This window comes from Eurytemora carolleeae, unplaced genomic scaffold (genome assembly GCF_000591075.1).
Source record: "Eurytemora carolleeae unplaced genomic scaffold, Eaff_2.0 scaffold112, whole genome shotgun sequence".
Classification (NCBI taxonomy): Eukaryota; Metazoa; Arthropoda; class Copepoda; order Calanoida; family Temoridae; genus Eurytemora; species Eurytemora carolleeae.
This window is the reverse complement of record NW_019396053.1, coordinates 417,338-444,695: the sequence shown is the minus strand read 5'-3', so window position 1 is coordinate 444,695 and position 27,358 is coordinate 417,338. Positions and strand designations below refer to the sequence as shown.

Here is a 27,358-nt window from a genome sequence, read left to right as displayed (position 1 = left end):
AGAAATCTTGCGTCTGCGCAGTCGGACTGTAAACAGTTCCTAAACTAGTTTTTTCACAATACATTCCGTACATATTTTCAGGAGAAACTCAGAAATACGCAGGGGCGACAAACAGACTTTCTTCACGCAGCATGGCTCGCGTAACAGAACTTTTTTTAAAACCTCCCTAGCACTCTACGTTAGAGGAATACTTATTTTTGATAAGCTGGCCTTGGTAAGTTGGTGAAAGGGACATATGACACTCACTCATCTACATAAACACTAAGGGATTTTAAATAACCCCCCATGCAAAGCTGGCACTGTCCAATTCACAAAGGTACTATTGAAACCTTTATCTGATTAAGATTGGTTGTAAATTGTTTCTTTGACAATTCCTAAACTTTTCCTGCAGTAAAAATGCATAAGTCACTTTTAACCCTATCTCTGCTGGGGTACTTGAAAACCAGGATATGCTGGGGGGGGGGGGTCAATTTGACCCCCCCCCAGCTCTTGTGCTCTACTTTCAGATCTGCAAAAAAATTTGCAAATTTGCAAAATCGAATTTGTTATCGCAAAAAAATTTAACCAAAAAATGAAAAATTATACATTTTTCAAAAGCCCTTGACCATGCCATTTCAAATATGCAAAAAATTTTTGCAAAATTTTAAATAACCTGATTTTTAATCAAGAAAAACTAAAAATGTGCAAATTTCCTTTGACAGGTTGTTTGCAAAAAATTTGCAATTTTTTTTCGCAAAACTTGTGCAATTCGTTTCCTTATGTCAATGGCTTTCCAAAAAGCTAAATTTTATCAAAATCTGACAAGTGGAAGTGGGTCAAAACAAAGATTTAGTTTGTTACAGGAAAAAGCAGTCATTCAGGCAGTGTGGCTGAGGACTCAGGCAGTTAGTATTAAAGCCCGGTTTTAGGCCTAAAGGGAGGGCTTTGGGTATGAAGGAAAAGTCAGAAAATTTCAACAGCCTCAGAACAATACTTTTTGAGTTATGTAAAAAAAACTACAGGGGGGGTCAACTTGATCCCCCCCCCCAGCAGGAATGGGGTTCAAGAGAACCCACATTTGAAAAAAATCAGTTTTTAAAATTATAAACATTGATATCTAAAATTCACACTTGAGGGGACAAAACTTTAAAATATTTAAGACACCCTCTTGCAAATTACGCTTACACTCCCTTTAGTTGTACAGAAACTCCCTTTTAGTTGTACAGAAAAAGTTGAAATCCTGTTTAAACGTTTATATGTTTATATGATCGTGTAATTCACAAAAATAAGCTTCAACTTTGATTTGTTTTTATCTCATATTAGCTGAAGTGCCCGGCGTTGCCCGTGGATGTTTAAAAACACTCAGAAAAAAAAGTTGGTCCATCCTCTTGACCATCAAAGCTAACATATATATAACCAAAGAGATTTATTTTATAGAAAGATGAGCAAGCCTTACAAGATCAATAAACTAATTTTTCTGTTCTCCAGCACCAAATATGAATAAACATAATTATGCAATATCATATTTAAAAAATGTCAAAGCAGAATATCAAGTTAATATAGCGTAGGAACTTTTCAGTGAAGCATCGTTAATCTTGAATATTTGATCTCGATATCCAAAATAGGCACTTTTACACTCGTTCCAGAAAGAATAAAAGGTTGTTAAGAAAGATTTTCATCATTTTGAAAACATTTAACAAATAATATGCATGTAATTTATTTTATAAGAAAACTTAAAAGCTTAAACTAGTACAACCATAGTTAATATAACTTTTCTACAAAACGCTTGTTACAGGGTTTATGACCCATTTCTATAACTCTGAGTGTTAGAGTGTTAGAAAATATGTTAGGTACTTTCCCAAAAGACTCTTCCCAAGCGGCAACTTCCCAAGGGTATTTTTCCAAGTGGGAGCTTCCCAAATATGCAATTTCCAAAGTGACAACTTCCCAAGTATGTTCTAGCCGCAGCGCTTGGCCCTGTAGCCTGTTCTAGTCGCAGCGTTCGGCCCCTTGCCAATGCTAGCCGCAGCGCTCGGCCACATTTCAGACTGCGGCGCCTCAGAAGGCCTGACCTTACCTTCGGGAAGTTGCCGCTTGGGAAATTGCACATTTGGGAAGATGCCACTTGGGATATTGTCACTTGGGAAGTCGCCTTGGAAAAATGCATTTGGGAAAGTACCTAACACCGTTAGAAAAGAACCAAATCGCATTTGGAACTAACGTTTTCTGTATTTAATATTTTTTTTCTTTATTTTTATAAGAAAGAAAAAAAAAGTTCGGAAAAGACATTAGGATTTCCAGTTAGATAGCAGTTATCATAGTACCAGACTAGAATACTGCCAATCTGTTGAATTGCTGTCTCAGAATTTCCTCTGATTTAAAACCAACTGTCAACAAAATCCTCAGGAACTTCGGACACCTCTTTTCTATTGTTATAATCTTCATACTTATTCTCTCCATTTTCTTCTTTCTCCTGGTTTTCCTCATTTTCTTCGTCTTTCTCACTTTTCCCGTTCTCCCCATTCTCATCCTTCTCCTCAGTAGTGTTCTCCTTTAACGTTCCACATTTTTTTTAAAGTAAAGATTTTTCAACACCATACGCTTTTAAGGGAAATTTATCAAGTTGAAAATCCTAAAATCTAAAGACGGTAATATAAAGATGGCAATTCCCGATTCACACCGGTACCCTTAAAAGCTTTGTCTGATTAAATATAAATTAGATCTCAATGTTTGGAATTTTGAAAACAAATTTTTACAAAACTGAAATTCTACTGTGGAAGACGTATACAGGTAAAGTAAGATATTGAAACGATTCTTGATGTAAGATTGTTTACAAGAGGAAAGTACTAGCAACCCCCCCCCCTTTTGTATTTTTTCCAGTGACAAACTAAATAGAAACGATACTTGTGACCAAGGTAATAATGCAAGGAAAGTTAATTGCAGTTTCGTATACTCTGCGTACATATTGAAACCAGTTCTCTCTGGGCGGAATTTGTAAACAAGAACAGATGCATCAGTGTTCGTTTAGTATCCGAGGAGGTTAAAAACATTAAATTTCGATAATTTTGATAATTCACATAATAGTTTCCTATGACCAGAATAATTCATTGATTTTTTATGTGAAAGATGGATCCCATGTCAGGCTTCGACATACGTTTTTTGTTGACATAACCGCCCAGAGACAATACACTGCAGTACAAAAGATGCGCACACCTCTGAAAAAACTTTCCTTGCATTATAACCTTGCTTTTGAAGACATTACTGTTTTGTTTGTTTACAACAAATAGAATGTCAAATACAAAAGATGGCAGCATAGAATGTGTAAAGACTATAAAGACTACCCTAAACTCGTTAAAGGGACTGTAAAGGAAAATGAAAGTGGGTATAGGCTGAAAGCTAATCACTTTAGCTCTTGATTGCGACCCATGAAAGTTTTATCTGATGTTCCTGTCTCGAGAAATTGATATAAAACTGTGTTAAAATTATACGAAATTAATATATGTAAAATTTAGAAAATCTTAAACTTAAATCACGTGACCAGAACTATCACCATTGGCAGAGCAGTATACTGGTCACATGTCTCCGCCTGTATCACATGACCACTTTACTGCACTGCCATTGGTGGAATTTCTGGTAAAGTATGGTGAATGGTGCATTTACTAATTTGATTGAGAACTCGAGAGGAAGTGAGCAATGAATTAGAAATATAATTATATCAAATTTTCCGTACAGTCAGTTCATCCCTGTACAGTACTTTATAAATCCATGTACAGTACTTCATATATCCCTGTACATTACTTCATATATAAAGGAAATGATCTAAAAATGTTAAAAATGCAGTTCCTTTTTAGGACGGGGTGAGGTGGCACTTCTCTTTTTTTTAAGTTGCTTTCGTCTCATAGCTTTGAGAACTTGGAACGCTTCATGTACATCCCTAAACACACAATTCAATTATACAAAACCAATGTCGTCTTTATGTCTGAGGATTTTTTAATAACGAATTAGCAATGCAAAACAAGTAATAACGATAATCATCATAATAACAATTATAATAGTAATAATAATATATCATATTTGAGTTTGATAATTTTGACTTAATTTTAAATATACATAAAAACAAACCTCACATCTCTCTTCCATTTGGGATCCCGTGCCTGTAAAAGAAAATATGATTATAGCTGCCTGTTTCTTTGGTTGGTTATTATCTTTTGTTTTTAAACGAACCGACAAGGGCCCAAATTTTGACCCTAATGCCATGGTTGAAGACCGGTCAGAATATATAAATGTCATTTTAAAACGATTTTGATTTTTAAAGGGACAGTAAGCGAAACCACAAGTTACCCTCCACGCAAAGACTGTCAAGCCCGCATTTTTTGTACTGCAGAGTACTGTCACTGAGCGGTAAAATAAACACAAAACATATAATCTAGTCATAGGAAACTATTATGTGAATTGCAAATTATCAAAATTAAAATTTATCAAAATTTATCTTTCTCGAATACTAGAGGAAAACCATAGAGAATAGAATATATAGAGAGGAATTTAGAGAATCTCTCGGTATGAATTTTTTCAGTCCCTTTCAGCCTGAAAGGGAGTTCAAAGTTTACAAATCATGTAAATGTTCACAAATTATATGCAGTAGAGTACATTAATACAGTATGTTCCCTAGTCTATTCATTTCAATTTCGAAATTTTTAAAGCTGTTAAATAAACTTTATAATGAATTAGGTGAATAAAAACATCATTTGATTTATAGTTATAACGGAAAATCATCGTTTGTACAGTGGAAGGCATAGAGTCTATGTGAAATGATCATTGGTCAATTATGAAACCAGCCTATTTCATAATTTGGTTTTCTTTTAACAATAATTTTAGATTTTCTATAAAATGATATTCCAGGGCCCAACAGGTTATATAGCATAAATATGTGAAGTACACCTGCAGTATGGAAACAGTACAACAAAATGGCCGATTTACACTTTTTTCTAGTAAATTCCTCTCTATATATTCTATTCTCCATGAGGAAAACTGATGCCTCTATTCTTGTTTACAAACACCGCGCAGAGAGAACTGGTTTCAAAATGTACGCAGAGAATACACAACAGAGTTAACTTTCCTTGCCTTGTCCGGTGTGACAACTGTAAATCCGGCATTGTCATCTTTGCATTGGAAGTCATTTAAAAATTACACTTTCAGCCCCTTTAAGAATTTCAAAATTCAAGGTTAAAAACAAGAAAATCTTTTTAAGTGCTTCTTGTTTTACACTTCAACAGCTCATTCTATAGAACTCGGTCGTAAGTACTTACCGTGTTTGGTAAACGAAGATCAACTTTAGACAATCTTGAAATTTCAAAATCATTTTCTTCCCCGCCGTCATCAATTAGATCCGGAATACGGATAATATTAACCTGAGAAGGGGATCCGTTGGAATTTCAGTTTCCGGTTGCAAGCCGGAAGCTAACGGAAAGCACTCTCCTTTTCTTTTCGGAAAATGTTGTAGAATGAACGGAAATCCATGTCATTGTGTTTTTTTTTTCAAGGAAGATTTATGTTTACAATTCTAAAAATAATGCGCAAGTATTTTCATAAAAAAATTTACAAGCGTATGGAAAGTTCCGAAAATCTTCCAGTTTACTATTCAATATTCCGGATGTGAATTTTTTTCCGAGGCTGGAAGAATTCCGAAAAATTTACAATATAAGTTATGGATCTTTAAAACTGGGGAAAGGCTTCAGAACGACATATGGGAACCAAATTGATCAGAAAAAAACTCTTTGCTTTAATGTCTTTTTTCTATATTAAGAAAAGACATGAAAATTTAAATCTTTAAGAATAAAAAATAAAATTACCCGTTCTAGAGCAGCATCAAATACAGTCTGCAGTTCCTCCTCGTTAAAGGAGTCAATACCCAGAGTTATCGGTATATTCAAGATACACTTGGCCTACACAACAAATATAATCAGAACAGTTGTCTTTCAATTCCACAGTTTTATGGGTTCAACCAGAGATAAGAGAGTTACAGAGATCGATTATCTGCTAAATTATGCAATATTTCTCACAGCATGTTCTATTGTGTACAAGTACTGTACACGACCAATCAGCAAACATCTGTATTCAGGGATATTTAAGGATCCCTTGGATACGAAACACAAAATCTTTAAAAATAGACTAAATTCATAAATGTTATGTTTTATATTTAAAATTGGAGTATTTCTTTAAAAGTTGTAAAACTCAACCACTAAATGGGTATTATGTTCAACAAGTGGCCGTGAGATGGCACTCTAAAAACCTATCGTAAAAACGTAGCATGTCGTCCAGGGTCAACTTAGGCCTACGAAGTCCACCTTGTGAAAGTAGTTAAGCAGTCTGTGTAGTCTGTGGGTTCAATTATAATTATTTTTCTTCAAGTTAAACCACAATGGTAAAATAACAATCTCAGAGCTCGGGGGAAAAATTTAAATTAAACTCGACAGTCTTAAAGATTAAGATTTCCAGTATGCTGAAGAAAACATGAAACTGTAAATTACCATTTGTGTTATTATATTGTATTATTTTATTATTATTATGCAGATATAAAAAAATATAAATATAGGGTATTTTATAAAAAAGTGCATCATTATTGAATTATTGATCAGGAATAGAATTATCAATTGAAAGAGTTTAAAATAAACTGTCCTCCTCCAGGCTCCATGGTATCAGCTTCGGTGGCAATAAAAACAACCAATGTTTCACCCTACATTGGGTCTAGTAACCTAGATGGTCTAGTTAAACTGGAATAGGAACACATCTTTTAGATCAAGCTATGATATTGCAATATTGGCAATCAACATGAAGAACAGCTATTGTGAGGTGTACACAGACCCATCTCAGTTAGAAAGAGTTAATTTTCAAACATAATAATAAATTTTACTCTTTAACAACATTAAATACTAAAATGATTGATGAAATGTCGTCTTCCTATTCCAGATTTGTATGGGCCTTACTGTATCACCCTTTCTTTTTAATTATACTTCCTTATGAGGAATACACTGGATTAAAAAAAAAAGTTTTTAAAAAAAATTACCGTAGTTATATCAATGCTTCCTTTATATCTACCCAACTCCTTTACATTCACCTCAGACATTTTTCTTTCAAAATATTTCCATTCCAATAAAATTTTTTTTGAGTTTTTCACAATTTTATAGATTTAAATAATAGGTTCATTTCTCAGCAAGAAGTGACTTTCGATCCCAATTTGACATGATCATTTTTCGCTTTTCTTCTTTTGTACTTTTTAGTCTGCGGATGCGATTTAACTGAAAATATAAAACAGAAAAACTCCGTGATTTTAAAGATTGTTGAATTATAGACTAAACGCGATCAAAGAAACCGAACTCAGTTCCCCCAGGTTTATTGAGAGTTGCATTGCGATGATTTTCAGATTTATGCAGCAGAGACAACAAAGAAATTTAGAGAATTAATATATTTTCTTGAAGCAGAAAATAAGCTGACAATAAATACTGAAAACTGCCAGACTAAACTTTCATCTTTGGACATGGGTTGGTCCTTATATGGTTGGCTGTGATACAGACAATTATATAATATTATATGGTTTGCAGTCTACATATAATTTTATAATATTAAAAATTGAAACATTTTAGATACATTTTTAGCCCAAATATTGTCAATTTAAAAATTCAGCAAGCTGGGACTTTCGATTATAATTTTACCTTTTAAACATTTTTCGCGATACGCATATGTTTAAAGATCCTAAAATTATAGACTAAACTGCGATTGAATTCAAATTGAAAAAAAAAATATATTTCGCCCTGGTTTTTGCATGGTGTTACATTTTTGTAATATTACATATACACTTTTTGGTAAAATTATAATGCGGTGGCATATCGCTTAGTGTACCATCACATGGGACACAAGAGGTTGACTTCGGCCGAAATATTGGACGATTTTGGAAATACAACGGGTAATGCCGATTAAATTAAAAAATACAATGCTGAACTGTTGACCCCTTGAGCACTGTTTCCTGACAAAGTTGTGTCCGTGTTGTCCCCCTGCCCTGGCCCCCCAGCCAATCAATTATTCAAAACTTTGGTCAAACTTTTCTCCTGGTTCCGGCAATAGTTATAATATTGTATATTTATCTCTTTATGAGGTTATCAATACAGGGCTAATCACATGCCCATCAACCATTTTAATGTTTGGAGAGATATTTTTCATTTTAGAATCTTTTTCATTTTTTGACGAAGATGAGTGTTTGGATAAACTTCCCCTGAACTTGCCAAGGATATGGAATAATCCAAGTTTGACGACCTATTGATTTTTGGTTTATCATGGAATATTTTTTGTCGGGGATAATTGTTCCTGATTAATGATTAATGTCTGGAAAGCGTGGATAAGTGTATCTACTACATACTTGAAAGTTAATGATTAATGCTTAATGTCTGGAAAGCATGGATAAGTGTATCTACTATATACTTGAAAATTAATGATTAATGTCTAGTAAACATGGATAAGTGTATCTACTTTATACTTGAAAGTTAATGATTAATGATTAATGTCTAGAAAACATGGATAAGTGTATCTACTTTATACTTGAAAGTTAATGATTAATGGTTAATGTCTGGAAAGCGTGGATAAGTGTATCTACTATTTACTTGGAAGTTAATTATTAATGATTAATGTCTAGTAAACATGGATAAGCGTATCTACTATATACTTGAAAGTTAATGATTAATGATTAATGTCTAGAAAACATGGATAAGTGTATCTACTTTATACTTGAAAGTTAATGATTAATGATTAATGTCTAGAAAGCGTGGATAAGTGTATCTACTATTTACTTGGAAGTTAATTATTAATGATTAATGTCTAGTAAACATGGATAAGCGTATCTACTATATACTTGAAAGTTAATGATTAATGATTAATGTCTAGAAAACATGGATAAGTGTATCTACTTTATACTTGAAAGTTAATGATTAATGATTAATGTCTAGAAAGCGTGGATAAGTGTATCTACTATTTACTTGGAAGTTAATGATTAATGATTAATGTCTAGTAAACAATAAACATGGATAAGCGTATCTACTATATACTTGAAAGTTAATGATTAATGATTAAATGTCTAGAAAACATGGATAAGTGTATCTACTATATACTTGAAAGTTAATGATTAATGATTAATGTCTAATAAACATGGATAAGTGTATCTACTATATACTTGAAAGTTAATGATTAATGATTAATGTCTAGAATACATGAATTTAAGTGTAATTAATCTAATTAAGTTCCTCATTATTACTTATTTAAAGGTTTACAAATTTAAATTTTATAAATCTTCTTTATTCAATAAATTATCTAATACATTTTAGTAAAATTAGAAGAAACGGCAATTAGCAGCAAGGGCGTATACAGGGTGGGGGAAGTGCCCTCTCTAAACTCATAAATGAATTAGGGGGAGGGGGGGGGTATTTCTCAAAAATAATAAACTTATTGTGTTTTCTTTTGAATCCATCATAATTGCTCAACTTTCAGGAGGGGGGGTGATTTCGGCTGTATTCAGTTCAAAAAAGGGGAAAATAGAATGAATATATGTCAATTTAGGGCTCTTCCCCATTAGACACCCTTATACGCCCTTATGCTTCGTTTAAATACAATTTAGGCAGATGTTTTTACAGAAAGTAAACTCAACTAATGTATTATTGTATAAAGACCACCATGTTCACAAACAGTTGTCGGTAATTATATCAATAGAATGAAGACGACGGTTTATTAATTATAGGTCTTTGATCCCTGACAAGAATTTTCAAATTACAAGTTTACAAGAAAACAAAGATAAGCTTTTAATTGTTAACTTCTCTTTGTTTAAATGTTCAAGTAATTCTGCTGTTTGAAAGCTTTGAAAAAAGAACAAAGTACATATAAGTGTTTATTTTATTGATATATACGACAAAAACTGTACCATGAGACTTTATTCTGGACTGCAGATTGGTAGCTGAGGACAGATCGGGCAGAGCTGCGATGAAATGTCGTCGTTTAAACCATCTGTTACAACTTCACAGATACACTGTATACAGTCCCTAAATGGAAAAAATGCTAATAAACATGCAAATCAAGGGAAGGAAAAGTCTATGGTACAAGCCACTTTCTTAACATAAAAATATCAGTGGTATAAGACTAAATTTTTTTTGTAAAACAGAATAGTCGGAAAATGCCAAGTAATGAAAGTGGGCAGTTAGGAATTTTACTTGTATACCGAAGTGTCCTTCTGTAGAATACAATGTCATCATTTGAATTTGAGGATCATAAATTAATCTTCATCTTCTGAGCAGTAGCGTACATGGGGGGGCAGTAGTCCACTTGCCCCCCCTGGGATTTTTGGGCACAGATAAAAATTAGGTGTTTTGGGTAAATAAAAGAGAACTTGCCCTCATCATCAAAGGGGTGTTTTCCCCTTTAAAAAGTGTAGTTGAAAAATTTCTTTTATTTATTTTCAAAAACCTTAGTATTTCCCTTTTATCTAAAATCTCCATCCCACTGCATACTTGATAAACAACTAGAGATAGCTATATGCATTATGCACAGACGAGTACAAAAGGGGGGGGCAGTAGTCCTCGTGCCCCCCCTTGAATTTATGAGCAAAGGTAAAAATCGTGTGTTCTGGGTAATAAAAAAAGCTTGCCCTCATCATCAAAGGGGTGTTTTCCCCTATAAAAAGTATAGTTGAAAATTTTCTTGGTGCTTTTACCGTAGTATTTCCCTTTTATCTAAAATCTCCACCCCCCCCCCCCCCGCATACTTGATAAACAACTATAGCTATATGCATTATGCAAGCGTTTGGCATGTTTTCCCGATAATACTGAAGGATACATTTAAATATATAGTCCGTGGACTATAAAGGTAAGTAGTCTTAAGAATTGAGAGAACTATACAGAGGGATATATTTAATATATATAGTCCTTGAATCGGAACTACAGAGAACTACAAAGGGGAGTAGTCTCATGTGACTACTCAGGACTTCAGAGGGCAATACAGAACTATACAAATGGATACATTGTAATATGTAGTCCATTGGGACAACAGTTGACTATAAAGGGGAATAGTCTCAGGAGACTACTCAGGACTTCAGAGAGTAATATAGAACTAAACAGAGGGATACATTGTAATATATAGTCCTTGAATACTAAATGGGCCACCTAGGGGACATGTAGTGGACTTAATATAGAATAACAGCATTTTAAAGGCCAGGGAGGGGGGCAAAAAAATTTGCCCCCCCTGGCTGAATTCCGGTGTACGCGCCTGCTTCTGAGCTCGCGATTTCAAATGCTCGAGGAAGTAGGGCTCGGGTCTTAGCTGTCGTTGGGCCTTATTTACGGCTTGAGCTTTCGGATTCTAACTGCATTTGATTTTCCACAGAGTTGAGTTCCAAAAACCGGATGAATATTCAATTGGGCGGATTTTCATGGAAGGAATTAGCGCGTTTCGGGTTATTATGAGAACAAGACTCAACATTGAGCTTATATCACGCGACTCAATCTGTCGTCAGAGTTGGTTCGAAGATTGGGTCTTAAAGTCGGGTTTAAGGAATTACGGCTCGAGCCGAAGTTTTTAAATCGCGGCTCTGCAGACCTTTGAATTGATTTAATTCCTCGTTGTTGTTATATCTTACTGGGATAACTATAATTCAAGGATCAAACATTGATCCATTGATCCATTGATCCATTGATCAATTGAAAAGTGAAAAGTCCACTATTCGATATTGAGATCAAACGTTGAAAATAAACACTATTCTGCAGAAAAGTTTTGATCTCTGCTTGACTTTATAAACATAAAGAAGGAAAACCACAATTTTGAATTACATTGTTCTAACAATTTAAAGATAATTTTCATGTAACTTTGATATAATCATGGTCAGGAAGCATTTTAAGCGACTTATATTTCCGATGTAGGAAATAAGAAGACGACTTTTAGACTATAACTTTAAAAAGTCCAATGAATATTTAAAAACAGAATTTGTGCAGTGCTAACATACGCATTTCACTAAATTGATGATTTATTTTGTGTCTAATAAAACTATTTGCTTTTTAGCAACATCAAATACACTTAAGTATTGATATAATAGCGTCTTCTTTTTCCAATTTCCATTGTTTTCATTTCTGATAATTACTGTAATATATTTGGTCTTTGGGTAGCAGCACCACTTGTCTATAATGTATTTTGATCGAGATTTCAGTAAGGTGTGATTAGAATCCGTTCATTAATGTCGTCTTTCGAGAAGAAAAAGTTAAAAAAAACATGTACTTTTTACCTTTTAGCGTAGACAAGGGCTCCAATACATTCCGGAGATGCATACGTGCAGTAATGCAAGATATCTTCTATATCCTTGTAATAAAAAAGGAATTAAGTCTTTGCCACAAACTCAAAATTTCTAATCCCTATCGAACTCATATTATACAGGGTGTCCCAAAAAACATGGAAATTCAGTGACGAATTGGATATCGTCTTTGTTATGAATTAGCATTGTAATACCTAATTTCATAGGAATTAAGTCTTTGCCACAAACTCAAAATTTCTAATCCCTATCGAACTCATATTATACAGGGTGTCCCAAAACACATGGAAATTCAGTGACGAATTGGATATCGTCTTTGTTATGAATTAGCATTGTAATACCTAATTTCATAAGCCATAATATTATTATGTCTGCTAGCTAGAGTTTATTTTATGACAAGGGTAAAAGACTGGAAAGATGTGTCTATAATATGTCTCCGTCAGATGAACAGTGAAGACGGACAAGTTTACTCTGTTTGTATACGGCAATTTTCTTGTTTTACTAAGTACAACCGTTTGTAGTCAAAACTGAATTCCCATGTTTGTTGGGACACCCTGTATGATCTAACAGAATTCATAATTTGAAATTCAGAGTTTGTAGCAATGACTAAATTCCTGTAAGAATGTTGTTAGAAATTTTTTTGATAGTTTAGACTGTATAAAAAGCTATTTACATTTAAGTTTTAATATGAAATGAAAATGGAATTGTGAGCAATCATTACATCTAAAAGAGACCCAGAGCAATCGTTAAAAAATATCTGCTAAGAGAAGGAACTACGATCAATATTTGCCACTAAGCTACTAAAAAAGGGGTTGAGAACCTGAACATCTAAACAGCAATAATATTAATAAAGGACTGTGAAAACATTTAAATCAGAACATCTGTCCTAAAAGGGACTGCAGTGTACACAATTAATTCCTACATCTGAACACCTATTAAAAAAACGCTGCATCTTAGCACACTGAAAATTAGATCGAATGAGAAGGTTAAATTAAATTAGGTCGAATGTATGCGATATCTCTCGGAGGACTTTGTGACCTCCTGCTCCTCTACTTTTGATTTTATGCAAAGGTATCAGAAAATTCAAACAAATTTTTTCTTCTCAATAGCTCTTCAATAAGAAGAGTTATAAATGATTAAAAACATATTTTTCAATATTACGCTCCATTTACTTAAATTTGCCGTAAACACCCCGTGGAAAAGAAAACTTACATCTTTACCTCGACTATAAAAGGAATTATATACAAAACTTACTTCTGTACCTCGACTAAAAAAGGGATTATAAACACATCTTACATCTTTACCTCGGCTATAAAAGGATTATATAAAAAACTTACATCCTTACCTCAACTAAAAAGGGATTACATACTAAACCTGCATCTGTTCCTTGACAAAAAAAGGGATTACAAAAACTTAAATCTGTACCTCGACTAAAAAGGGATTATATACTAAACCTACATCTGTACCTCGACTAAAAAAAGGGATTAAATACTAAATTTACATCTGTACCTCGACTAAAAAAAGGGATTAAATACTAAATTTACATCTGTACCTCGACTAAAAAAGGGATTATATACCAAACTTACATCTTTACGTCAACTTAAAAGGGATTATATACTAAACTTACATCTGTACGTCAACTGAAAAGGGATTATATACCAAAGTTACATCTGTACGTCAACTTAAAGGGATCATATACAAAACTTACATCTGAACACTTGCTGCAGGACTCAGGTAGAATATATGGACTCCCAATTCTTGTCTCTGCATCTAGTAAATTAGACAATTTTGAATATTTTATTCAGATTCTTGAAGTACTCTAATTCGAAGTGGACAATTTAGAAATACACCGTTACCCTCTTTGTTTAAATCTCTTGAAAACAACTTAAATTCTGCGTACAGTGTAAACTCACCGCAGCTGATGCGTTACTTGTGCCCCTTGACTTTACCAAATATTTTGTAGTTAAAGCTGCTTCCAAAACTTCGAAAGAAAAATTCATTTTCAAACGATTAATAAATCGTTTGATATAAGTCGTTTTGGTATAATAATGTAATGAAAGCCAAGTTATTGAAATAACAGTTTTATAATGTGATAAATATTGTAAATAACGCACATTCTTGTGAAACACTTTTATAATAAAAAACCTTAAATGTTTAAAAACGGTGCCTATTCAGTATTCAAACTGCAGGATACTTTAATGAAATAAAAGATTCTACTTATTCTAAATTAGAACTTTTATTGCTTACTCATTGAGGGGGAAAAGACTTGAAATAGGTATTATTAGCTTCTTTTATTCTCAAACTATTGAAAACTGTACCTCTGGTATTAGCTATTGAAAGTGTGAAAAGTGTAAAGAATATAATCCCTGTTTTGTACATCTTCAAGGGGCGGCTGCTTACTCAATACTAACATTTTTTTTACTGATAAGCTCAGGACAATAATAAACATGGAAAAAATAGATTGTATGTAGAAATTTATAGTTCCAGCGGAGACCAATTCTTTTAACTCCTCTTGGCTCGGTTCCAATATTTATAATGCCTAATAGGTTTGTATTTTTTTGGAGGAGGGAGGGAGAATAATTTTTAAAGATTTCATTTGGTAATGAAAAATTGGATAATAAGTTTAGATCATCTCCTAGTCAGTGTTAAAAAACTCTAAAAATTGCTAAGGGGGAGAGATTGGGAAGGTGGGGGGGGGGGGGAAATTTTCAAAATATATTTCCTTGCATTTTTCTTATGCTGCGATCAAATTCCTTGAAGTGTTGTTTGGTTGATTGATTGGTTGATTGATTGGTTGATTGTTTGGTTGATTGATTGGTTGATTGATTGGTTGATTGATTGATTGATTGTTTGGTTGATTGATTGGTTGATTGATTAATTGGCTGTTTTACTGCTGTGGCCACAATAATGAAATTATGATTTATGATAAAGGAAAGTCTTCTGATATAAAAAGTACATTATCTGATAGAAGTATCAGGTTGCCGAAGTAAAAATGAGAAATGTTTTGTTACGTCTCTTTGTAAAATCCTAGGTATAGGGTTTCCTACGAATTTTTGTCCGTAAACAACGTAAGATTCATTTAAAATGATAGGGCTTCAATGAGAAATTTTATGAAATCTGTCAAAAAAAATTAGGCCTCCAATGTGACATAAAAGTTCTTCTAACAGCTTCAATAAGTTCTGAATGAAGAAGAGAAACATAACGTAATAATTGCACGCTGCTATCTCTTTTGGAAATATCAGGAGAATTCGGAATTTCCCAAATTGTTGTGTACTGTACAGGATTTATACTTAATTGTACTTTTATACACTAAGCTGAAGAAAAACACAACTATGAAAATCAAAAAAAGCTTAAAGTCGACATGGTCTCAATACTTAATGTACAATTTTCATAATTTTTTTGCGATAAATTCTCAATTTTTTTGTTTACTCATAAATATGATGTCTTTTAAGGTTCTGCGGTTTATTTCCCCCCCCCAAAAAAAAAACTTGTAGGGAAGCGAAGCAATTATTTCAAATTTAAAAAGATAAATTCTTATCTAAATACTAGCGTTAAAAAAGCTCTCTGACTCATTTTCACGTGAAATTATGTTCATGACTTTATATTTAACAATACTTTATCTAAAGCCCAAATAAATCAAAAAATAAAAATGACATTGAACATTTCCATGGTAAAATATGAATGCGTAATTGATAAAAAGCTTATGATAATGACTCTATATCGTCTACTTTGACTTTAACCTTTCGCTGTATATACCTAAAATATCTTAAACAAGGTGTATAGCAATCTCAACCATCTGTTATGTACTAGGGGAGAGGGAAGGGCTAAAGAGCAACATTGAGCCCTGCGAACTGACCTGATTGGCAGAATGACCTCCTAGCAATCAAAATCATCTCCGAGCCTTACGCTTTGCCTCCGAGCCTCCGCAATACAGTCTCCACGTCCAGCAGTATTATCTCCAATATGTTTATTTAAAGATAGAACAACTTTTAAATCATTTTACAGGTGAATTATAAACACCAATTCACATTTTAGTTTTTATGAAATACTTGAATCACAAAATAAAATAAAAGCACAAATTTAAGTATTCATTAAAAACTATAATATTTTGTTTTGCGAAATGGTATCTAATCTATTGTGGATTTATTCATATCAGACAATTTTCTTACTGCCCTTTATCTTACAACAATGGAATGTTGTTGCTCAAGGGTCACGTGGGGGTTAGAGTGACTAGACACAAAATTTTAGACCCCGATCGGTTCAGCCGTCTAAGGTTTATTGGACACAACCAAAGGAATAATCCAAATGTACAGTGAGGGTTAAAAAACTCTGGAATAGGAAGACTACTGTTAGAACTCAAATTGTAAAAAGGCCTACGAACATTAAATACAGCCATTTTGCTGTTGAAACCCATAATTCATGTGATTCATTAATGTTTGCTTTATATCATCTTCAAACAAACATTAGATTGCTTAAAATCATATTCCTATTCCACAGTGTTAAGGGCCTAAAAATAAGGATTTCACTAAGGGTAAAATTATTTCATCAAGAATGTGAAATCCTTTTTGCACCAGAAAACAACTAAGCATTAACACATTTAATGTAAAATTTGTAAAAATTTAAATTAAAAAAATTCAAACTTATTTAGTAATTAACAAATTAAAAAAAATGATAAGGAATTTCGAATTTTTAATTATTCTAAACATGTTTTATCAAAAACTTAGCTTTTCTAAACTAGACGAATTTTTCTGGTTTGCATTTTAATTTTATTTTAATCTACCCAGAAAAAGTAAAAAATCTGATTCTGAATGAGTTTGAAAATTATCAACTTCTTGTTTTGTAGTGTATCAAAGAAAACTTGAGAACAAGCGCAAGGTAGAGTTGAGCATTTTTATCAAAAAAGTGGCCCAAATTTTACCCTAATTCAATATATAAAAGTCTCTACATTTTATAGTTTAATATTGTTCGATAAAATGTTGGGCCCTATATGGGTTCAGGTAAGGGTTTCCATTATTCCCAAAAAAAATCCGTTTTGAAAATGGAATGTTCAGGCAATTTGTTCTATAAAGTGGAATTCTGAATGAAATGGAAACCGGAATTTTTCCAGTTTACGTTAAGTAACCGGAATTCTGGTGGAAACCCTTGTTCAGACGCTAATTAGAAATGTTTGATGTAAAACATCAAGCTAACATTGTAAAACGTAATAAGGACTCAATGTAAACATTACTTTTACAGAGTAATGTTGATATAAATTAGAGCGAGGAGTTGGTTGACATTAATATATTGGTATTTTTATACATTGTACTCTTTGCTTAGAGGGTGTGTCATTCTAGTTTAGTAGTTGTAAACCCAGGCTAGTGTAAGCATGATATTCTTTTATATTTTTCTTCTTCTTTTTCCACATCAAATATGTCAGGTATAACAGTAGTAGAACCCATAGAACTTGGGAATAGGAAGGCAATTGCTAGTCTCATGTTATATTTTCCAAATAGTCAAATTAACATGAAAAATTAAGATTTTCAAGCTAACGGTAAAGCTTTTTCCCTTAAATACAGATAAGATGCCTTTAATTTTGTCTTCCTATTCCACAGTAGTACGACCCATGCACTGTATTGTACTAAATAAGTTGTTTAAAGGGATTGTTGTTGTAATTTAATGTGACTCTCCATTTCAAGAGAAGCATGCTCTTTCCGAACAGTGCCTTCAGACCTTATCTTTCTTTATTTAAAAGTATTTAAAGGGAGTGTTCGCGAAAAATGAAAGGGGGTATAGACTTACGACAAAAAATAATCGCTTCTGATCGCTACTAATCTTACTTCTATCTGTTGCGTCTATATGGAGAAAATTGTTAAAAACGTCTTATACAAATTGAGGAAGTTGGAATATACGACTTGGATCGTAAAAAATAAAATTAATATCAAACAAATAATTTAGATATTAAATCCTAAAGACATCGATTATTTTTCGACGCATTTGTATATAGTTGATATTTATTTAGTGTTTATTTAGATTAATATTTTGCTTACAACTTGTTTTCACGGCATGCCATATTGTCTTATTTTTTCTAAAGAAAGGATTACTTATAATGAAATAACCCCAATTTTATTAAATTACACAGTTCTTGGCAGAAATTTATTTTCTATTGCAAATGATTGTTCTGTAAATCCTTCGGATCTTAGTAAAATGTTAGTTAAGAAACAAATGAAACATTTTGATGTCCTATTGGAACATGCATGGAAAGTTCCGGTTTTACAAGAACTTTTAAATACAAGAATGAATAATTTATATGTTGTTAAGGATTCGATGATTACGTAATAACTGAAATGATAAATATATTATGTAATGAGTAATGATCAATGTTGTATATTTGTGCACAATTCTGCATATTTTTTCTCTTTTCTTTTGGAAACCTGTATTTTCAAAAATCTTTATAATATAATAGTATTCCCGGAAAATATGGAAAATGTCGTCTTCATTATCAAAATCCTCGAAACAGGAATGAATGTTTTCAAAAGTCACTCTGAGATCATAGAAAGTAAAAAATATGATGAAATATTAACTATATACGAATGCGTCGAAAAATAATCGATGACTATAAGTTGTAATATCTGAATGCTTTGTTTGGAATTAAATTGATTTTGTTACGATCCGACTTGTATGTTGCAACTTTCTGAATTTGTAAGGAATCTACGTTCTTCTGTATGAGACATTTTAACAATTTTTTCATTATAGACGCAACAGCTAGAAGAAAAATTAGTAGCGATCAAAAGCGATTATTTATTGCCGTAAGCCTATAAACCCCTTTCATTTTTCGCGAACACACCCTTTAATTATGGAAATTTTCTTCACAAATTCTGTAGCAAAAACCAGGATTATTCAAAATATCTTTTTATTTTCTGTGGTTTTTAACAACTAGATTTATATATTTACTTTAACTTTCTTCAGAAATAAATGATTTGATTTGATTAAAGACAAATCACATTCACAGATGAGAATTAATAAATTTCTGTGTTGAAATTATGTCTACCATCCCTTCAAACCCAAAGACTTTGCTAATTAAAGATAGCGCATCAGAAAATCTACGCAAATTTGACGCATTTTCTCGGGTTACCATAGATAGTAAGTAATGTCGTCTACTCTGAGATCATAGAAAGTAAAAAATATGATGAAATATTAACTATATACGAATGCGTCGAAAAATAATCTATGACTATAAGTTGTAATATCTGAATGCTTTGTTTGGAATTAAATTGATTTTGTTACGATCCGAGTCGTATGTTGCAACTTTCTGAATTTGTAAGGAATCTACGTTCTTCTGTATGAGACATTTTAACAATTTTCTCATTAAAAACGCAACAGATAAAAGAAAGATTAGTAGCGATCAAAAGCGATTATTTATTGCCGTAAGCCTATAACCCTCTTTCATTTTTCGCGATCACTCCCTTTAATTATGGAAATTTTCTTCACAGATTCTGTAGCAAAAACCAGGATTATTCAAATGTCGTTTTATTTTCTGTTGTTTTTAACAATTAAATTTATAAATTTACTTTGACTTTCTACAGAAATAAATGATTTGATTTGATTAAAGACAAATCACATTGACAAATGAGAATTAATAATTTTCCGTGTTGAAATTATGTTTATACCATCCTCTGAAACCTATTATTTCTTCACCTTTTTGTTTGTAAATAAATTAAACCAAATCTGAACTTTTTTAAAGCAAAATATATTTTATTTTCGTTTGGATAATTGGTTTTAACAGGATTTACATGCATAATTCACATTGGTCATAGATTACGAAAATGTTTTATAAATATAAATGGGCTATAATATAGCAATTTGCATAGATTCTAGAACAAAACGTTAGGTTTATAGGATTTAACATTGACATTAAAAACTATTTTTTTTTCTCTAAGTTTCGGGGACAAGAAGTCTGTTTTTGGTTTATAACATTTCCTTTGCAGTAAAGAAGTTGAGTCTTTGACACAAACTCTAATTTTATAATTCCTATATCTCTGCAACCCAATGTTGTAGACCTTAAATATTTCAAACTTTGAATTTTATTGCATCAAATTATCTTAGTTTATAATATCAAAAGTCTACAACAGCAGGTTCAATAGATATAGTGATTAGAATATTTGAGTTTGTGGCAAAGACTCAATTCCTTTGCAGGAACAATAAATAGAAACATTTATCAAGGTTAGATTAAAAAGGTTTACAGTTTGTAAGTTTTTTCCATGTTTAGAAATAAATCAAGTTTAAATTATCAGTATTTGACAAAGATGCTTGTAGCACATATCAGAATAAAACTGCTTTGTGTACATTTCAAAGAAAACATCTAAAACAAATTTGAACTGTTCAAACATCTAAAAGAGGAACCACAAATCAAAATAATTAGTTTTTAAAAACCCATGGATATCTAATTTATTCTCGATCACTATCAGACACAGCTTTCAAAATACCCTTGTGAATTGGACATGTCCCTCTATCATTGGAAGTTCACTTGAAATTACGTTTACAGTCCCTTTAATGCATATTTCTTACTTTAGGCTGAGGTGAATAGTAACATGGAAGGGAAGCTGCTCAATGACCTACTCAAGGATTATAACAAAATGTCCAGACCAGTGAAGAATTTATCATCACCATTAGAAGTAACAATCAATATTGGGTGAGCTGAAAAATATTTTAATAACATTTTAAAAGGTCTGTACTACGGACAGCTGTCTCCTTTCATTTGAAATAGATAAGTCAGACCTAAGTCATTATCCAATACATAGGACATTCGTCTCCTTTACTTTGAAAGAGATAAGTCAGACCTAAGTCATTATCCAATACATAGGACATTTGTTTTCTATGATTTAAAAGAGATAAGTCAGACCTAAGTCATTATCCAATACATAGGACATTCGTCTCCTTTACTTTGAAAGAGATAAGTCAGACCTAAGTCATTATCCAATACATAGGACATTTGTTTTCTATGATTTAAAAGAGATAAGTCAGACCTAAGTCATTTGATTTGAAAGAGATAAGCCAGACCTAGAGTTTCCAGCGAAAACTTTTACAAAAAAAACGAATGTATTCCTTGGTAATTCGCAAACTTTTTTGCAAAATTTCGCATTTTTTTGCGAAAATAAATTAAGCAAAAAAATGCAAAAACAATGCAAAATTTCGCGAGAAAAAAAATTCTGCAAAAAACAAAAGTTTTGTATTTGCAACAATTAATTGTGCGAAAAACTTGTGAAATTCTTTGCTCTGAGAGGTTAGCATCAGAAGTTTTATCATAGCATAATTAACAATTTCTCTTCCTTTACTTTATTAAATGTTTGATTTGAAAGAAAAAAGTCAGACATAAGTCAATATCCAATACATAGGACATTCGTCTCCTTTACTTTAAAAGGGATAAGTCAGACCTAAGTCATTATCCAATACATAGGACATTTGTTTTCTATGATTTAAAAGAGATAAGTCAGACCTAAGTCATTTGATTTGAAAGAGATAAGCCAGACCTAAAGTTTCCAGCGAATGAAAACTTTTACGAAAAAAAATGAATGTAGTCCTTGTTAATTTGCAAACTTTTTTGCAAAATTTCTCATTTTTTCGTGAAAATAAATGCAAAAACAATGCAAAATTTTGCGAGAAAAAAAATTCTGCAAAAAACATAAGTTTCGCATTTGCAACAATTAATTGTGCAAAAAACTTGTGAAATTCTCTGCTCTGAGAGGTTAGCATTAGAAGTTTATGTTAAAGCATAATTATCAATTTCTCTTCCTTTACTTTATTCAATGTTTGATTTGAAAGAAAAAAGTCAGACCTAAGTCATTATCTAATATATTGGACATTCGTCTCCTTTACTTTGAAAGAGATAAGTCAGACCTAAGTCATTATCCAATACATAGGACATTCATCTCATTTCATTTGAAATAGATAAGTCAGACCTAAGTCAATATCTAATACATTGGACATTCGTCTCCTTTACTTTGAAAGAGATAAGTCAGACCTAAGTCATTATCCAATACATAGGACATTCGTCTCCTTTACTTTGAAAGAGATAAGTCAGACCTAAGTCATTATCTAATACATTGGACATTTGTCTCATTTGATTTGAAAGAGATAAGTCAGACCTAAGTCATTATCCAAACACTTAGGACATTTGAATCCTTTGATTTGGATGAGATAAGTCAGACCATCAGTGTTCTACTGTATATAACTGTCTCATGGGTTGATAAATTTCTAACCTGGAATCCAGAGGAGTATTCTGGTATTAACCAAACCAGGTAATTAATTTCTTCAGGGGTATATATTTATAAAAAAGAAGGGAAAGGGGAGATTTTCGATGCTCTTTCGGGACAAAATGGGCATCAATTTCCACCCTTTATCATACTTTTTACCTTGTAATTCATTAATTTCACCAAGTTCCTGCAAGATGTTTATTTCACAGTATAATTTAGATAAAAATATGTGGAAATCATAACCAATATAATTTTAAATGCACAAAACATTATGATTTTTGATTAAGAATAGAAAAAAAAAAAAATATTTTCAGTGATGAGACTGAGTTCTTGCAACAAACTTAAAGTGTCTAATCACTATAACTTTGCAAACTGATATTGTAAACCTTTAATATTTAAACTTTGACTTTTTGATCTTACAGAATTTGTTAGTTTGAAAGTTAAAAGTTGAAATGAAAAGTCTACCACATTGGGTTGCAAAGATATTGGAATTAAAAAATCAAGATCCTTTCAAAAAGAATTTTTTTTAATTTAACATTTACTTTTAAAGGCTTCCTGCTGGGCAAATCTGGATTCCAGATTTACAACTGCAACACACACCTATAGGATCTGGAATGCTATCCACAGAGTCCAATGCAATACTTGATAGTTCAGGATTAGTTAAACACACACCACCAGGAACGATTAAAACCATTTGTCAAGAAGTAAGTTTTCAGTTTATATTTCTAGCTTAAACGACTTTTACCACAAATCTAACTTTTTGCTATAAAAGCTGACCCACTCAACTTAGAATCTCAAAACCAAGCAAAGAACATTCCCGTGGTTCCATCGAGGTCCCCAATCAAAATTTGAGGCAAATCGGTCCATGGGTTCCTGAATTATGATTGGACAAACAAAAAACAAACAAACAGACAAACAGAGATTACAACTTTATATATAAAGATATATAAGGTTAATATATTTTCCATATCTGCATCTGTAAAGACACTGTGTAGACTGTAATTAACTATATTCAAAACAAACTAATTTATTCAAAAAGTAAGTTTATATTTTTAGATGGACTTGTATAAGTTTCCATATGATACCCAAACCTGCACTATTGAACATCTTTCTTTTACCCATCCTTCAAATGAACTTTTCTTGCGTCTAGGGGACTTCACACTCGACCAAAATACATTTCAGGTGAAAATTCAAAAGTCATAATTTGATGACATGGAACAAGTTACAAAAGGTTTCAACAGTTGTTATAAACAATAGTTTAAAAATTGTTTTAGATTCAAAGTTTTAAATAAGAACAATTTTGTGCTGCTTCTTTGTTTATTCATTGAAGACTTATTTAAATAAGATCAAGAAGGTTATTCAAAAATTTGTAAAGAAATGGAAACTAGATATTTGAAGAAATTTTTAAAATCTATCATTATTAAAAGATCAAGAGAGTTGTTCTTACTATTTGTGTTTAGAGTCAGGAGTGGCAGTTACTGAATGTGACTTCTCGCATTGAAATCAATTACTACGGTGGTCCTTATCCATTTCAAAGCAAGCAATTCAGTCTTTATAAATACGTCAAATTATCTTTTTAATTTCATATTTCCCTTCACAAAGTATTTCAGAACACATAATTTGTCTGATGGTAAAAAGAATACCAAATTACTACATTTCCAACATGATTTACCCTTATGCAGTATTGGCTAGGTAAGTCATCTTAAAATGGATATATATCATTTCATTTCTAGATTTATATGTTCTTGGAAAGCATTGGAAAGTAAAAATAAATAAATATTCAAGATGCCAGGGACCTGTAATAAAGATAAAATGGTTCTGAGATGGAATTTAAAGAATTTGAGCCAAGGTTTAAATCTGCCAAAACCCAGTTTAAATTAAGCGCTGGCTTAAATCTTGAAACATTTGATACAATTTTAAGTGGAACCAACCATATTTAAGCCGCGGCTTAAATTTAAACATCCGCTCAAATTCTTTAAATTCAGCCACTGCTTGTTTAATATTAATATATATATGATCTGGTAGAATGCATATTTTTGACCAAGGGTAGATTTATTAAACTTTAAGGGTTTTTAAAGAATATTTATTTCCAGTGTTGCTGGTCTTGGATTCACCCTTCCCCCCGATTCTGCAGATAAGCTCTCCCTCGGTGTCAGGAAGTTGGACACACAAAACTTGAATTAAAATCATATTTTATTTTTCAATTCTGATTTTAGTCAGTATTTTGTCCTCAGTTTTACAGCTTATACAATTCATACATATTTTGAGAACTTGCCAACTTCCGCAGGGTATAGGGGATTTAAATTTTTTTTGGAAAAATTGTACATTAACTGGCAAGTTTTCCCCTATATGGTAATTCTTTGCAAAACAACCTTCATTTTCAAAAAAACTATTCTAATTCCTTACAAACTAAAAAAATGGAATCTAGAAGGGGGGGACATGGGTGTATATTTTCAAGACAACAAACACCCATGTTCAATGGCTTTTTCTGTCTTTAATTACTTCAAGAATAGGAAAAAAAATGGCCAAAACAACAAAGAAAAGTAAATATAATATTAATAATTTTTTCCCCTAACATAACAAATATTTGACCTACTCTGGCAGTGTTCTCCTGTCCACAACCTTCTATGCTGGAATGGTGGCTGATATTGTTCCTGTTACAACATCCATGCCATTCCTAGGATCCAATATTCTTTCTTTACAACTTTATAAATCATTTTTAAAACGCTCAAAGGCACATTTTTTTAGCCAGATCCTTAATTGGTCACAAAATTAGACATGTTTCTTCTTTATTAAAAATGTTTTTTACCAAATCATAATTAACCAATTTAAAGATTAAAAAAAGTTCTTTTTGAACATTTTTTTGACCTGAGGTGTTGGATCCAATGGACCTCTTTTTTTTGAGAATAGTGATATTAATTCTGGGTTGGAAGTTGTATATCCTAAAGTTGAAAGTTTTGGTAGGATTATACTGTTTGGTTATGATGAGTTTGGTAGCATTTAGTGTTGTCTCAACCCTTGCTGTTATCAATCTTCATAACAGGTTAGTTGACTTTTTTTTTGCTTTTAATGAGCTTTATGATCAAATGAGGAAATTTCTTTGATGTTTCATCCTTAAAGATATCTAAAATATTTACCCTTTTAAACTAAAATATCTACTAAACTAAAAGTGACCTAATTAAGAATAATGATTAAATTTAATGCTATACAAATTTTTATTAAGGACAGTAAAATAAATCTAGACATATATCTAATTAACATTTTTCCCATTCCCTATTGCAAAATTCATTACATCTTATGACCCATACTTTCAGATTTTTCTTTCACAAATATTCTATGATTTTTAAGATTTTAATGAACAAATTTTTTTGGGTGTCTTATTAAACTTTCATTTTAATATCCTCTGCTATCTTTGAAGAGGTGAGGCAAAGATGTCATATCTACAGAAAACTATATTTCTAAAGGTAGGTCCAAAATCAAAACCACAAATTTGTCTACACAAATCTAATAGCTATCATTCAAAAACCAAATGAAAATATTCCCCCCCCCCCCTCTCAATAATAAACACTATCATCAAAGTTCTTCGGTTGAATTTGTTTGTTTAGTTTCTGCCTAGCCTTCTTTTCATGGAAAAAAAGTCAAAACCAAGTCAAGTTCAAAGGTAAAATACATAAGTTTCCATAATACGAGTTGTTAGATACATCCTTTTCTAATTTCAGAAATACCAATCACAAGGGGAAAGTTCAGGTAACTAAAAAGATTAGGAAAAGTTTATTAAAACATTTTGTGTAATCCTCAATCTAAAAAGGTTGAGACTCTGAATGATTCTTCAAAAGAGGTTGAACAGGAACAAGCAAAGGACTGGAAGTTTGCAGCAAAGGTTAGTCAACACTCATAAGATGCCATGAAGTAAAATGCTTAAAAAAAGAATGGAGTGACCCCTCTCAGGTGTTTGAGAGGTGGAATGTTCTGAACTAGGGCATATTAAAGAGGAAAATTGCTAACTTGAATGTATTTTTAAGACATATGCTGGCTAGTTTGAAATTTAAACTTTTCAAGGACCTTTCACAAAGCTCCTCTCCATTTCACTCCTAACCATAAGATCCAATGAGAACTCTTGGATCTCTGAGAACAGCCACCAACCCTAATCAAACCTTTGATAACAGTTACAAATTCCAATACAGATCTTTGAACAAAAGATTTGAACCACAAACATAAAAAGAATTTTTTTAAACCAGATTGAATCCAAATGAAACTTTTATACTTGTATTTTTAGGTTTTGAATGAGTTCTGCATGATCATATTCTCAGCTGGGTTCTTCATTATTTTTGCTTACACTATTTTTTTTTTGTAGATATAAAATAACAGACAAAATAAACCATAACAGAATATATGTATCTAAACGTTTTTATTTATCTGGTGTAAACTTTTAAATAGTATAGAAATAACTATAAAACATTGCTAGCTCAAGTACAATCATGGGAAGAGAGTAAGGTTAGAGAAAAGAAGTTAAAAAAGTAGTAAAAAAAATTGTCAAAAACTGGATTGGATTAAATTACTTACTTTGATTTTTGCCTTTCCTGTGGCTTTTTACAAGTCAAAATTAATTTGCCTCCCAAAAGAACTACTCCCAGTCGCAGGGCAGTTAGGCTGAAAAAATTTCCCTTAGTTTTTAAAATTTTGTAAAGAAATTGATGTAGGAATTAGTATATCAGATTTTATGGCAAAGACCCAATTCCTTTGAATTAAAAAGAAAAATATGCATAATTCTCATTGCATTTTAGTTTTGTGATGTACACAAGAAATATTTTTGAGGTAAATC

The 27,358-nt window shown here is 32.0% G+C and overlaps 2 protein-coding genes across 2 annotated transcripts; one reads left to right on the top strand and one right to left on the bottom strand.

The window, feature by feature from the left end:
• Positions 1 to 9,296: 9,296 nt before the first annotated feature.
• LOC111706035 (uncharacterized) lies at positions 9,297 to 14,729 on the bottom strand. Its single transcript, XM_023478791.1, has 4 exons — positions 14,626 to 14,729; positions 14,016 to 14,077; positions 12,284 to 12,357; positions 9,297 to 10,055 (listed from the first exon to the last, which is right to left on the bottom strand). The coding sequence occupies exons 1-4, from the start codon at positions 14,684 to 14,686 to the stop codon at positions 9,947 to 9,949; spliced, it is 306 nt and encodes a 101-aa protein (XP_023334559.1). The 5' UTR covers positions 14,687 to 14,729; the 3' UTR covers positions 9,297 to 9,946.
• A 2,417-nt stretch (positions 14,730 to 17,146) lies between these two features.
• On the top strand, positions 17,147 to 26,923 carry LOC111705879 (acetylcholine receptor subunit alpha). The gene is made up of 15 exons (XM_023478580.1): positions 17,147 to 17,723; positions 20,857 to 20,975; positions 22,453 to 22,581; positions 23,087 to 23,240; positions 23,593 to 23,718; positions 23,997 to 24,072; positions 24,147 to 24,228; positions 24,630 to 24,692; positions 25,141 to 25,217; positions 25,501 to 25,579; positions 25,955 to 26,000; positions 26,142 to 26,197; positions 26,256 to 26,283; positions 26,345 to 26,416; positions 26,813 to 26,923. The coding sequence occupies exons 1-15, from the start codon at positions 17,673 to 17,675 to the stop codon at positions 26,888 to 26,890; spliced, it is 1,236 nt and encodes a 411-aa protein (XP_023334348.1). The 5' UTR covers positions 17,147 to 17,672; the 3' UTR covers positions 26,891 to 26,923.
• The last annotated feature ends 435 nt before the right edge of the window (positions 26,924 to 27,358 follow it).